This window comes from Mesoplodon mirus (assembly GCF_964341445.2).
Source record: "Mesoplodon mirus genome assembly, chromosome: 18".
NCBI classification, from domain to species: Eukaryota; Metazoa; Chordata; class Mammalia; order Artiodactyla; family Ziphiidae; genus Mesoplodon; species Mesoplodon mirus.
Genome location: NC_138994.1, coordinates 5,477,140 through 5,491,732, shown reverse-complemented (window position 1 = coordinate 5,491,732; position 14,593 = coordinate 5,477,140). Strand labels below are relative to the sequence as shown.

At 50.3% G+C, this 14,593-nt stretch overlaps 1 protein-coding gene across 3 annotated transcripts in view; it reads left to right on the top strand.

Moving 5' to 3' along the window:
- ACLY (ATP citrate lyase) overlaps nucleotides 1-14,593 on the top strand; it is a 42,910-nt gene that overhangs the window by 27,074 nt on the left and 1,243 nt on the right. For all 3 annotated transcript variants that reach the window (XM_082602910.1, XM_082602909.1, XM_082602911.1), the window contains 10 exons: nucleotides 1,405-1,486; nucleotides 2,181-2,291; nucleotides 6,381-6,508; nucleotides 7,105-7,198; nucleotides 9,233-9,387; nucleotides 10,756-10,906; nucleotides 11,106-11,249; nucleotides 13,306-13,419; nucleotides 13,786-13,868; nucleotides 14,151-14,227. In XM_082602910.1, the coding sequence (XP_082459036.1) occupies nucleotides 1,405-1,486; nucleotides 2,181-2,291; nucleotides 6,381-6,508; nucleotides 7,105-7,198; nucleotides 9,233-9,387; nucleotides 10,756-10,906; nucleotides 11,106-11,249; nucleotides 13,306-13,419; nucleotides 13,786-13,868; nucleotides 14,151-14,227 (1,139 nt within the window). The remainder of the gene's footprint in view (nucleotides 1-1,404; nucleotides 1,487-2,180; nucleotides 2,292-6,380; nucleotides 6,509-7,104; nucleotides 7,199-9,232; nucleotides 9,388-10,755; nucleotides 10,907-11,105; nucleotides 11,250-13,305; nucleotides 13,420-13,785; nucleotides 13,869-14,150; nucleotides 14,228-14,593) is intronic.

Here is a 14,593-nt window from a genome sequence, read left to right as displayed (position 1 = left end):
GCGATGCCTGGTACTCACCACCAGAACAAATGTGACCATCAACTGTTCGCTCTTATTACTGCTGTTTCCACTGCAGCTGTTTGGCTCAGAAAGCAAAAGCTGTTGGGAGAGTGAGTCACCTTGTCAGGTCTTCCTGGCTCCCCCAAGTCATTTCAAATGGAACAACTGCATGAGAAGGGACTTCCGCTGAGGTCTTCCGGGAGGTGGCCCTGGGACCCCTAGTCCCCAGGTGCTCCCTGACGAAAGGCTCTGGGTCAGACGCGTCTGGGAAGTGCTGCCAGTTATACTGTCCTCTTGGGATTTAAATGCGCCTGAGCACATCAGAAGCACTCGAAGATCTACAAGGACCTTGTAGATCTTAAGCCTACTTGGCCTTAAACAACTCTTTTGCAAACTCATGTGACAGTAGAAACTCTAAAAAAATATTTTGGCCGAGACATAGACATTCTAGCGATCGCCTAGGATACAGCTTGGTACATTGTATTAAATTATCTTCTGCTGTGTTTTAAAAAAGTCACCCCAAGGGCTTCCCAGGTGGCGCAGTGGCTGAGAGTCCGCCTGCCGATGCAGGGGACGCGGGTTCGTGCCCCGGTCCGGGAGGATCCCACATGCTGTGGAGCGGCTGGGCCCGTGAGCCGTGGCCGCTGAGCCTGCGCGTCCAGAGCCTGTGCTCCGCTGCGGGAGAGGCCACAACAGTGAGAGAAGAAAAAAAAAAGTCACCCCAAAACAAAGTGGCTACAAACGACAATAAATGTGTATCCTCATGGTTCTTGTGCGTTAGGATTCAGGGCTCAAGTTGGGCAGTTCTGGCAGGTGGGCTCTCTGTTGAGGTGGTCAGATGTGGCACGTGGGAGGTGGCCCATCCACGTGGCTGGCAGGTGGCTCTTCTCTGTGGGCTTCTGCACAGGCTGCTGAGAGTCCTCAGGACTCGGCAGCTGGCTTCCCCTAGAGCGAGCGATTCAGGGGAGAGTGCTGGACAGAAGCTATTTTTTTTATAACACGGCCTTGGAAGTCAATGTCACAGAATGACTTCCCCCATATTTTGTTCCTTAGAAGCTAATCCTTAAACTCGACCCAAATTCAGGAGGAGAGGCATGAGTTTCCACCTTTTTCAAAGAACTTGTGGACATATTTTAAAATCACCCCACATGTGCTCTCGAGGCATCTCTTACTGCCATATGAACTTCTCTGGGCTCACTAATTCCTCTTCCTTCCCTTCCCTTGTGCCCCATTTACTACCTCCCCCTCCCCCATTGTTCCTAAGGCATCTCTGGACCCTCACTGGGCATCCACACCCACAAAAAAACCCACAGTGTTCTTAGTACAGGTGTGCTTCCCACACCTGTACACACACCTCACCTCACCAAGTCTCCTGATCATGAAAATCCTCCCTGCTCTCACCAGGTACCCCGGCTCAACGTTCATGGATCACGTGTTACGTTACCAGGACACTCCAGGAGTCAAAATGATTGTGGTTCTTGGAGAGGTGAGTTATTTTTAAAAAATGGTTTTACAGCAGAGATTGACACAACATGGTAAATCAGCTATACTTCAATTAAAAAAGAAAAGGTTACTTGATTATTAAAGTTAAAAAAATTTTTTTTCTGATTATAAAAGTCACGATGATTTTAGTTTTAAAAAATTCACGCATTTTGGTTATCTATAACTGAAAGTGACAGTCCCTGGTAATCCTACTCCCTAGACACTGGGGCTTAGAGGCCGTCACTGTTAACACTGCCGTGTTTGTTCCCAGGAGAGAAGTTCTTGCCTCGGTGGCACAAGATATTTTAGTGCCAGCAGAGGAGAAGCTTTCACTGGCTGGCCCCAGTCTGTCCCTGGTGGGCAGTGGATAGCTGGAGTCAAAGAGCCTCTCTTACTTGTCCCCCTGATCAGGTCTGGTCCTAAATTATCTCATACCCTTAGATCAGGAAAGGGGCGTTCCGGGGACTCTCCGAGGATGCCCACTGCCCTTTAAAAATTCTTCCTTGCATCCAATCTCGATCTTCCAGGCCAAAGCCCATGTCCCTTCATTTTCTAGCCAAGTTCTAACTCGGGACACCTGATGACCCTGGCCCCTACCTGATTTGGGACAGATTTCCTGCTGCATTGCTGCTCTAGGTGCAACTCAGAATGGCTTCCACTGACTTGGGGGCTTTTTCTTGTTCCCTGTTCCCTGGCAGATAGGGGGCACGGAGGAATATAAGATCTGCCGGGGCATCAAGGAGGGCCGCATCACCAAGCCCGTGGTCTCCTGGTGCATCGGGACCTGTGCCACCATGTTCTCTTCCGAGGTATAGCCGGGACGGATCCCTGCTGGGCAGGGAGGCCGAGAGAGGGGGCGTCTGAGGGGAGCCGTATGGTCATCTTATGAAGCAGCTGGTTCCTTCGATAAATGTTTATTACCTGCTTGGTTCCTATAGGGTCCAGCTGGGGCCCTGCTCTCTAGAAGCTAAAAGCCAGTTGGAAGAGACAAACTCATAGCCAGATTAAGGCCAGAACAAGGCTCTGAGTCCCTTCTTAGAGTAGGAGCAATTTACTGCCTGGAGGAGTTGAGGTGGCTTCCTGGAGAAGATGAACTGCTCCTTAAGGAATAGGAGGAGTTTGCTGAGCAAGAGGGAGGCCTGGGAGGGAGAGGACACACCCTAGGCTCAGAGCTGGGGAGGGCGGTGGTGGGAAGTTCTGCGCGGGGAGAAGCTGTAGAAGAAAACCTCTGTGTGTGTGAACGTGACCGGATGCCTGTGACAGTGCCTGGAGGCAGAAGTCGGTACAGCCTGTAGTGGATGTTAGATAGAAAAGCTCTGAGCTGCCGGACTCCTGCTGGGGGGGATCGGCCAGACCTCAGCCCCTGTAGTCCAGCTTAGACAATCCTCTGTCTCGAAGATGGCCCACCCGGTGAGGATGAAACCGAGGAAACCACCACCTGTCACCCATCAGTTCATCAGTAGCTGAGCAGGCTCTGAGTGTAAGGCCTTGACCTCTGCTGTGTGTATATGAAATAAAACTTGGCCATCAAGGATTCCTGCAGCAATGATAATCCCTACGCTTAAACCCTCAATTCTTCGAGTTAGCCTGTCGTCCTATCCTTTCCCCCGGGATTGCTTGCCTTTCCCCTTCAGAGTCCTGCCCACCTCCAAGTGGCAGTATTTGTCCGGTTGTAAAATGCACCTCTCTTTTGAACCAGCAGTTCCATTCCTGCAAATTTACTCTGTGGGTCTGCGTGCAAAAATATTTCAAGGTATGTGTTCAAGGATACTCACTGCAGTGTTGCAATGGCAGGAAAAGGAAACACCCTAAACGCTGGTCGGGAGGGCACTGTGTCCTCATGGCGCGGCTGTGTAATTGGAAACCAGGCAGGAGAAGAATGAGGTGGATTTTGAGATGTCGACATAGAGTTCAAGTCATGTTGACTCTAAGAAGGGGCAGGGTGCGATACATGCTTATCATAGGATCCATCTGGTGTAACTGTGAACTGTGTACGTGTGCGTATCTGTTTTCTAAGTAAGTGAAACGGCAGGGAGCAGGTCACGGAATCCTGCCCATCCTCCAGGGCTGAGCTCCACTCTCACAGGCTTGAGAATCAGCTCTTGGTGGATCTGTGTGACTGGGGCAAGTCGTTTACCCTCTCCTTACCTCAGTTTCCTGAGCTGTAAAAAGGGGATGATTCGGGATTGTTGCCTGACTTACGTAAGAAGGTAATGGTAGAGGTCTGCCACATACAGGTCTTAGCAAATACTCATTTCCATGCTTCAACACACCTGTTCCGTGAAGCTCTTCCTGAGTCTCTTTCTTCACGGCTGCTCTCCCCTCCACCACAACAGCCAAAAATAATTCCTCCCTTCCCTCCAGGGTTTCTCTTCACCAGCTCTGCTTTACAAGAGCCCCCCACCTCCCCACTCCCATTATGCCGAGGACATCTAGAGGGCAAGGACCCTGCTCTTCTGTTTCTGGACAGGTGCTCGTCATCGCCCCGTGGGTGGGGCAGGTCTTCAAGGTGTTCTACTTTTGCTTTTTTTTTTTTTTTTTTTTTGCGGTACGCGGGCCTCACCGTTGCGGCCTTTCCCGCTGCGGAGCACAGGCTCCGGACGCGCAGGCTCAGCGGCCACGGCTCACGGGCCCAGCTGCTCCGCGGCATGCGGGATCCTCCCGGACCGGGGCACGAACCCGCGTCCCCTGCATCGGCAGGCAGACTCTCAACCACTGCGCCACCAGGGAAGCCCCTACTTTTGCTTTTTGATTCGTTTTTTAACAACTTTCTTTGTGTAGTTTCAAGGATATACAAATGTAGAATGGTACCTTGACAGGCCAGCTAATAAGTGCTTTTTGATTTCTTGAACAGGTCATATGACCTTGCAGAGCTTTCTGCCCTACAGAGGAGGAGAGATAGGTATACAACACGATATCCTCAGTTCAGTGCCTCAGGGAAACTGAACTGAGAACTGGGGTATGGGAGTAGAGACAAGGGGACAGTGGTAAGGTGGCATTTTCCCAAAACACCGGTCCTGTAGCAGCGGTCCCCAAAACAAAAACAAACAACGGGAAGCTTCTATAAATTATGAACATGCAATATCATCTCTCTCCCTTCTAAAAGCTTTAGCGTTAGCTTTGAGAAATCTGAGTTACACTTGCTTAACTTCCTTGGACACAGTGTTCTCTAAGTTTATGTGAATGCAGAACCTCCTTCCCACCCCATCCACCCATGCAGATTAAATCCTACAAAGAAGGCATTGGGGGCCTCCCTGGTGGCGCAGTGGTTGGGAGTCCGCCTGCCGATGCAGGGGATACGGGTTCGTGCCCCGGTCTGGGAGGATCCCATATGCCGCGGAGCGGCTGGGCCCGTGAGCCATGGCCGCTGGGCCTGAGCGTCCGGAGCCTGTGCTCCGCAACGGGGGAGGCCACAACAGTGAGAGGCCCGCATACCGCAAAAAAAGAAAAAAAAAAAAAAAGAAGGCATTGGGAACCCACTTTGAAGCATGTGTCTTCAAGCCTCGCTAACTGGAGCAGCGGCTCCTACCCTTTTCAACACTTCAGCCCCTTTTGTTATATGTCGTGGTAAAGAGCACAGTGAGAGGCCACATTGCCTGGTTCAAATGCTACCACATACTACCTGTGTGACCTTGGGCAAGTTACTTTACCCCTCTGTGCTTCCATTTCTTTGTTGAGAGGAAACAGTCGTAGCCACTGAATGATGACATTTGTAAAGCTCTTAGAAAAGTGCCTGGACACAGTGTTATTTAAACAGGGAAGGTATTGTTATGATTACCCACCACACCTGCCCTAATCAGGGTTTTATACCACATTTCATTAGGTTAATTCCTTTTCCTTGTTGCTTAATCAGAGCCAACAGGTAACACTTGGCTCTTCTGATGGGTTTTTTTTCTCTTTCCTCTCACTCCCCATAACCAGTTACCCCTCCATATTCTGTTGAGTTTATAGTTTAATCTTAGTTCATGCTCAGGTGGAAGGGGGCAATAGCTAATTGGTTCCCTGTGATTGTTGCTAAGTGGGAACACAGTACAGGCCAAATGGTGCAAAATCTGACTTTCTAAAAGAAGCTGGAAATTTGTTGTTGTTGTTGTTTTTAATTTATTTACTTATTTTTGGCTGCGTTGGGTCTTCGTTGCTGCACGCAGGCTTTCTCTAGTTGCGGCGAGCGGGGGCTACTCTTCGTGGAGGTGCGCGGGCTTCTCATTGTGGTGGCTTCTCCTGTTGCTGGGCGTGGGCACTAGGTGCGTGGGCTTCAGTAGTTGTGGTGCGCAGGCTCAGTAGCTGTGGCGCACGGGCTTAGTTGCTCCGCGGCATGTGGGATGTTCCTGGACCAGGGCTCGAACGCGTGTCCCCTGCATTGGCAGGCGGATTCTTAACCACTGCGCCACCAGGGAAGTCCCATTTGTATTTTTAATGATATCTTCTGGTGTTCTGTTTTGCTTAATAAGGGTACATCCTTTATACAAAGTATGCGCAGGACAGTCAGATCATGCCTATGAGCTCAGCTTAGCCAAGGTTGGCAGTTTGTGACGTCTCACAGTTGCTCGAAACTAACGGCTGTTCTCTGTCTCCCTACCCCCACCCCAACAAGTGCCCCACGGGAAGCCAGATGAAGGTGTTTGTGGAGTTGGGCGCCAGGCTTGGTGTCCTGGGTGTAGTGCAGCAGCTGTGTGACCTTGAGTAAGCTCCTGAACTGCTGGGTGCCTCAGGTTCTCATCTGTGAATGAGGGTCAGCCATCATGCCTATTTAGCGAGCTTTCTGGAGGCTTGAAGTGATTCACATAGAGCATTGAGTGGGGTCCGGCCTACAATCAGTGCCGATGGTCCCAGGAGCCTTTGTCCTCTCTTTCGGGGGATTAACAGGCCTGGTAAAGCCGTTCTCCTTTGCCTTCCAGGTACAGTTCGGCCACGCTGGAGCTTGTGCCAACCAGGCTTCTGAAACTGCAGTAGCCAAAAACCAGGCTTTGAAGGAGGCCGGAGTGTTTGTGCCCCGGAGCTTCGATGAGCTTGGAGAGATCATCCAGTACGCGGAGCTGGTGGAGCATGCCACCTCCCTGTCCCTTTCCCATTCCCTCCCGAGGATAGCACCCTTTCCAAAATATAGGTGTCTGATATTCCTGGACCCTCTCAGGTGTCTAAGGCAGCTGTACGGATGGTGCAAAATCCTTTCTTTTTGGCTTTCATTTTGTTTTGTTTCTAGAAGCAGCAGTTACGCGCCGTTCAGACTGGTGTTAAAACATTCAGTTTCTGAGCCTACCTAGTTGGCGGGCCATAAATGAGAGAAGGGCATAGAAACATTAGAAAATGTCATCTCAAACCAATTGATAAAGAGCTGCTACATAAGCTGTTGTCTCGTCCCGTTCCTTCCCTCTGGCCTTCCATGGCCTCCAGATTCTCAGCCTTCTCTAAAGCCCCATTCAGAGACGGTGGGGCAGGCCTTGGCTAGAACCCGTTTTCGTTTAGTTCTCAGGAATCCACCTGGTAACTGCTGACGGGAGGGGATACAGAGCTGGGAAACTCTGGGGTAAGAGGGAGGAGCGTTCGTGGGACAGCTTAAAGAGCCCAGAAGAATAAAATCCACATGGATGTCTTTTCTCCTCCCCTTCCCCTGCCTCCCAGGTCCGTGTACGAGGATCTCGTGGCCAGAGGGGTCATCATACCTGCTCAGGAGGTGCCGCCCCCGACGGTGCCCATGGACTACTCTTGGGCCAGGGTAGGTGCCACGTGTGTCCCTGACTGTGTGGGCAAGGTGCACTGGAGCTTGTGAGGTGGCCCCTTTTGACCAGCAGGTGAAATAAATGCAGGGCCCAGGAGGGCAAGGGGCGGCGTGTATCTCCCACAGCTGTGTGGCCTGACCTGGGAACGGGGGCTGGGGACAGACGATGTCCTCTAGAGCTGTTTGCACCTGCTAAGAGATTTCAGGCTACTTGTCTAAGGCGGGGGCATAGATAAAGAGTGAATTTTCTTATATACAAGAACTCTTAGAAATCAAATTTAAAAAAAATTATTTATAAATTATTTACTTATTTTTGGCTGTGTTGGGTCTTCGTTGCTGCACGCGGGCTTTCTCTAGTTGCAGCGAGCAGGGGCTACTCTTCATTGCGGTGCGTGAGCTTCTCATTGCGGTGGCTTCTCTTGTGGAACACAGGCTCTAGGCACGCGGGCTTCAGTAGTTGTGGCACACGGGCTCAGTAGTTGTGGCTCGTGGGCTCTAAAGCACAGGCTTAGTAGTTGTGGCACACGGGCTTACTTGCTCTGCGGCATGTGGGATCTTCCTGGACCAGGGATCAAACCTGTGTCCCCTGCATTGACAGGTGGATTCTTAACCACTGCGCCACCAGGGAAGTCCCTAGAAAATCAATTTTTAAAAGACCAATACCCATTAGAAAAACGGATAGGAGATGTTCTTTCAACATAAAGAGATGCTCAACTTCACTCTTTATAAAAGAAACCAAAGTAGAAACTGTGACACCAATTTTGCTCTACAGGTCAGCAAAGAGAAAAAAAAAACAGTTCTCTGATACGTTGTTTGTATGGGTGTGAGGAGGCTGCTACATTCATTCATTGGTGGCGAGAGTGGAATTGACACAGCCTTTGTGAAAGGCAGTTGGGTAATGTCAATCCAATTTAACAGCGCTCCTACCTATGGCCCGGCCGTTCCAAGTCTGGAAAGCTCCTTCAAGGAAATGCTTGCGTATATACACACTTGTTCAAGCATATTTTTCTAGTTGATGGTCATCAGTGGAGGAATGGCCAACCTGTAGGATTGTCATATGAGGGGATACTCTACAGTAGTTAAAAGGAATGAACTAGATCTACATATGTGCTGACATGTGTAGAGCTCAGATTCATTGAGTGACCAGCACATTATAGGACAGTATTTATATTATGATTATGAAAAATGTAGGCACGCAAAACACGGTTGTCTCTTCTCCACGTGTCTATGCATGTAAATAAAAGTGGAGAAAGAAAGGTCCAGAAAGATGTCCACTAAACTAACAAACACGAAGGCAGAAAACCAAGATGGGGTGGAGGTCAAAGGCAACATGATTTTAGCTGTTCTAGTGTGGATTTTTAAAAATCCACATTGCTTCTATAATTAAAACATAACTTCCATGTTGCTTCTATAATTAAAACATAACTTAAAAAGCATTTCTTAAGTTCACAAGGGATACTTGAAGAAATGGGCTTGGAGAGAGTTAGCTGATGCTACCCTTGTTGTGCCCCAACTCTGGAAACGGAGGATTCAGGAGCTCAGTCCCCTCCCCCAGGGAAAGGACGTGTTGAGGGGATTCCCCATTTTCCCAGCCGTGGGCCTCATTACATTTTGCTGGGGGACTGGTAGCTGCGTGTAGAGTATTTTAAAAATTGTCCCTTTGGATTCGTTCTTCCATTTCTTAGCCAGGCGACCTGGGGCTGGTTACTCCGTTTGTGAGGTTAAAATGAACCCCTGGATTTCAACAGCTTAGCGAACTGCCTGGGCCCGCAAACGCTTGGTAAAGACCAGCCACAGTGCCCAGGCTGAGTGGGTGGCAGGGCATGACTGCTCCTATTTTCTACGCCCCACATGATCTAATAAAAGGGCTTTTGCGCTTCCTTCTTGGGAGGACTTTGAGAGCCGTTGCTTGGCCGCCAGAATTTAAGACCTGCCTGGGACACTGGTTCTGGGCACAGACAGTGGGGCTGTTGTGGGAAAATCTCTGTGGTCACCACAGCCCTGCTTGCCTCTGCCCCCATCTCTGCTCAGGAGCTGGGCTTGATCCGCAAACCTGCCTCGTTCATGACCAGCATCTGTGATGAGCGAGGACAGGAGCTCATCTACGCGGGCATGCCCATCACTGAGGTCTTCAAGGAGGAGATGGGCATCGGCGGGGTCCTCGGCCTCCTCTGGTTCCAGAAAAGGTGAGGCGTGGAGGGCAGAAGATGGCAGGGCCCTGTGACTCGGAGTTAAGTTTCTTCCCCTGACAAGGGAGTGAGGGTGGGCAGCCTTGGGGACCATGTATGTCCAGGGCCACTCTTTATGGCCACAGATCAAATGAAAGGTCAGAGAAAAGAGATAAAGGCCATTCCTAAGTCTTCCAAGGACAGAAAGGCCAGCCTTAACCTAGAGAAGTAGAAAGCAATGACCTCATCAGGGATTTTGGATCAGCGCCTTTGCCATGGGAACTTTTAAAGAAACGGGCCAGAGTTGAAGGCAGGCCTCTTGAGAGAAAGGCAGGGGTTAGCAAAGGGGAGGGCTAGAGGCGTCCAGTAGCTTGAGTGCAGGCCTGCTGGAGTTGCTGAACCGGCACAGTTAAAGTACCTTGTACTGTGTCCTCTGTACATTTGTGTCTCATCAGCCTGCATGGAGAAAAAAATTGGTTTTCTCTGCAGTTCCCAAGCTTAGCCCTCCCCTGGGACTGACAGTTGGGCAGGGAGGCCGATGAGTACCTGTTCACAGAGCCCTGGCCTGGAGTGGCTCTGGGCAGAAAGCCAGGTGGAAGTCTTGGTTGGTGTCCTGCCCTCACCTGAAGAGAGATGGGTCTTGGTCCTGCTTTGGACCCTTCCTGGGAAAAGTTCAAGGGTTGTAACACCCAAGCAGTTTTCACTGTGTGTGCTCTTGAGTCCCCACGGCTCCAGACTTTGGTTTTTGTTTGTTTTTTGTTTTGTTTTTTTTGTTTTTTGGGACTTTTTTGGCTGCACCGCTCAGCATGTGGGATCTTGTTTTTGGGGTTTTTTTTTTTTGACTGCGCCACACGGCTTGCGGGATCTTAGTTCCCCAACCAGGGATTGAACCCGTGCCCTCGGCAGTGAAAGCATAGAGTCCTAACCACTGGACCGCCAGGGAATTCCCCAGACTTTGTTCTTAATCATCAGCTGGGAGGTTGATCACTGTGCACTGTGAAAGGGACAGGGATCTCACCTCCTCTCTGTCTGGCACGTGGAGAGTAGTAACCACAAAAAATAATGTCACATCCTGTCACAGCAACTCAGGCTGAAAACTGCCTAAAGAAGAGATTTCAAACCCTGCTTGCTAACCTCAGTTCTAAAAGCAGTATTTGATCTCGGCAACATCCAGAGCCCCTCAGGAATCAGAAGGTGCTGCCTTGGAGTTGTAAGATAGTATTAGGCCTGGATTGGGAGGTTGCTGCCTTTCTTGAGCTTGAGTGACTTGTTCAAGGAGACGGGAGACAGGAGGACCGGGGCCTTGTCAGCGTATCTCCTGTTCAGCCTCTGCCTTTGTCCAGCTCTCCTGTCCTCTCCCCTTTACTCCTTTACGCCCTCCTCCAGGTTGCCCAAGTACTCCTGCCAGTTCATTGAGATGTGCCTGATGGTGACGGCTGATCACGGGCCAGCCGTCTCTGGGGCTCACAACACCATCATCTGTGCTCGGGCCGGGAAGGACCTGGTCTCCAGCCTCACCTCGGGACTGCTCACCATCGTGAGTACCGTCATCCTGGGAGGTGAACAGCAGGGACACCAGGCTTTAGCATCCTGCCGCTTGGCTGCAGTAGGGTCGTAGAGGGAGCCGTGGAGTGTGACACCCCGTGCTGGGGGCTGTTCGGGGCACGCCGGATTGGCCTGTGAAGCTGAAGGAGACTCCGACAGCTTGGGGCGACATGGGCTGGCTTCTCCTATAGGGTGACCGGTTTGGGGGTGCCCTGGATGCAGCGGCCAAGATGTTCAGCAAGGCCTTTGACAGTGGCATCATCCCCATGGAGTTTGTGAACAAGATGAAGAAGGAAGGAAAACTCATCATGGGCATTGGTCACCGAGTGAAATCGGTAAGTTGTCGCTCTGTAGGCACTGGATCTACAGGGTGGATGAGGATGAGAGGGCACTGATTTAGCTGGGCACAGCCGGGCTCTTGGCTCCCAACATGAAAAGCTTTGTTGACAGATGCCAGCACTGAGGCAGCCGTTTTTTCCATTATAATACAGACTGCCCTTAAACAGTTTGTATTGTGTTCAGTTGTGGTGTGAAAATATGATGAGCTGGAAACTCGGTAACTTAGCTACCCAGGTGAATCTTAATAGAAAGGACTAAGGTCAGGGTTAAGGGGACACATTGGTCCCAGGCTACATAATGCGGCAGGTTGTGTTAACGAACAACTCCGAAAATCTCAGTGGCTCACAGCAGCAGAGGTTTGTTTCTTACTCATCCTCCATCCACTGTGGGTTCGCTACGGCTACGGCTCTGTCATCTCCACTGAAGGAGCAGCCCCTATCCAGGAGGTGCTGGTCTCATGTCAGAAGGAAAACAGCCATGGCAGAACCACAAGAAAGCTCTTAAAGCTTCTGCTTGGAAGTTGCACAGCAACCCCCCCCCCCCTTTTTTTTTTTTTTTTGCGGTACACGGGCCTCTCACTGTTGTGGCCTCTCCCCATTGCGGAGCACAGGCTCCGGACGCACAGGCTCAGCGGCCATGGCTCACGGGCCCAGCCGCTCTGCGGCATGTGGGATCTTCCCAGACCGGGGCACGAACCCGTGTCCCCTGCATCGGTAGGCGGACTCTCAACCACTGCGCCACCAGGGAAGCCCACAGCCCCCTTTTTTTTCACTGACGTTTCATCGGCCAAAGCAAGTCAATGTGGTTAAGCCTGACACCACTGGGGCAGGAAGAGTAATAAAATCAGGGCCAGCCCGATTGGGAGAGGCCAGCGTGACTATTCTAAGTAATTAATAGAGTTTCTCACAGGGCAGTGTGTGTCCCGTGTGAGCTGTGTTTAGAAATCAAAGGCAACGAGAGAAGAGGAAGCGGCAGCTGCTCGGGGTCCTTGGCTCCGTAGCTCCAGAACCCTCACTCTGCTGCTCTGAGCAGGGTGTATGACTCACATTAATACAAGAGGGTCATGCATGTGATCCAGGCATCCCCATGCTGGGCCAGCTCAGGGTAGATCCAGAGGCAGCTGGATGGCAAAGACTGAACCAGGGACAGTGGTTCCTTCTGAGGGACGTTGCATCTGGGCCCACAGAACTTGGCTCAGCCATCGCCACCTCCCAGGCAGATGGCACACGCGCAGCACAGGGCATCTTCCCCAGCTAGCGGCAGGCCTGCGCTGCCACGCCCAGTCTTTGGGTGCCTTCCTTCCTGGACTCCATCCCGACCTTGCGTGTCTTGGCCAAGGGAGGAGGTCCCTGTGGTATCGGGACTTGGCGGGCGCCTAACCTGTCTCACTACCCCCCAACCCCCAACAGGTGATGGCTTAGTGTGGGTCTCTGAACAGAAGATTCACCTCCATTCATCTCAGGTCCAGACGTTTTCCTGGAATTTCAGGGATGCTCTGCTGCTCCACTGCCAACACGTGCTTGCTTAGTTAAAAACCTAGAACTTGGTTACAGCTTGACTACGTTGCCAAGCTGGTGGGCAGTATGGCTAGCGTCTAGAACCTCAGACTTCCCGTTGAGGGTAGGCACCCCAGCCCTGCTGCCTGACCCCATGGCTGACTTACCCAACATCGCCACACCTCAGGTGGTTTTGAGGCTCAAGTAAGATATGAGAGGACGTCACAAAACCTTAAGCCCCACAGCACTGTCGTGATCTGTGCTACATGGAATCATACATGTGGATCAAGTCCCTGAAACACACCTCCTGGATATGACACATACAGTCGTGTCCACCTGTGTGAGACAGAAGCATGAACATATCTTTTTTTTTTTTTTTCCCCCCCTTTGGCTGTGCCACACAGCATGCAGAATCTTAGTTCCCTAACCAGGGATCCAGGCCCCAGCAATGAAAGCGCAGAGTCCTAACCACTGGACCACCAGGGTATTCTGAGGAACATGTCTTTTAACAGCAGTGTTAGAGTGGGTTCCTCCGTAACTTTGGGTCACTTTCTAGATAAACAACCCAGACATGCGCGTGCAGATCCTCAAAGATTACGTCAGACAGCACTTCCCTGCCACACCCCTGCTTGACTACGCGCTGGAAGTAGAGAAGATTACCACCTCGAAGGTAAAAAAGAAAATGTCCCTAATGCCCGAATCAGAGTTTTGGCTGAATTTCTCGGGGAAGATGAGAGCCAGGTTACATTTTGACTGTGCAGCTAAAATTGAACGTGGTTTTCTGGAAACTTTTGTTTCTGTTGCTTAACTAAGTTCAACAGGCATACTAAGTGTCAACGAGGGGTTGGGTCCTTTGCTAGACATTGGGAATTAAGTAAGACACTGTCTCTCCTAATCAACTGGGATGTTTTGGTGGGAGCCTTTTAAATGGTGGTCAGGAATTCGTAGTAATAGTTGTCATAGTAATGGTGGAGCATTACGAGGAACAAAAATGAGTAATAATGATAAATACTTGGAATTTTTTTTGCCTTGCCAGAAACCAAACCTTATCCTGAATGTAGACGGTTTAATTGGAGTTGCATTTGTAGACATGCTCAGAAACTGTGGGTCCTTCACTCGGTGAGCTTGCAGCTATTTTCTTCTTCCTAATGCTTACTGGTTTTTCTTGTTTCCTCCCAACTCTAAAAGCAATGCATGCTCATGAGAGAGGATTTAGAAACCATGGAGAGGTATAAAGAAGAAAACAAGTGCCTCTACACCTACCATCCAGAACATCCCTTTTTTCTACTTTGAGTTCAAAGAGAGCTAGCTTCTCATTCCTGGGCAGAAAGTGTACTTTCTGTGGGGAGGAGGGCAGTCCTGTGAGCCACTGTAAACCTACAAGTGGATTGTGTGTTGCAGGGAGGAAGCTGATGAATATATTGACATTGGAGCCCTCAATGGCATCTTTGTGCTGGGAAGGAGTATGGGCTTCATTGGTGAGTTGGTAGTAAGAGTTTTGTGTGTTTGTTTTTGTGTTTTTTGTTTCTGTTTCTGTTTTTGTTTGTTTTACCCCATCGTTCAGGTATACCACTTAACCTGTGTGGCCAGTTTCTGTAAGAGAGATGACACATTGCCTTAATCACTGTTCCTAATCCTTCCTTTCTTAAACTTCTGCCTTATCTTTATCTTTGTTCCTTTGCTCTTGGAAATGAGTTTGATTGCCAGCCCAGGAAAATAGAATGAAGTCCAAGAGTTCCCTTTTACCAAGGCTGGCATCTGCCTGTGGGATGGATCTGGATGTCCTTCCCCATTTTTTTTGTATTAAGATTTCCCTTCCTTATCTCCTCCCCCTCACCAAAATT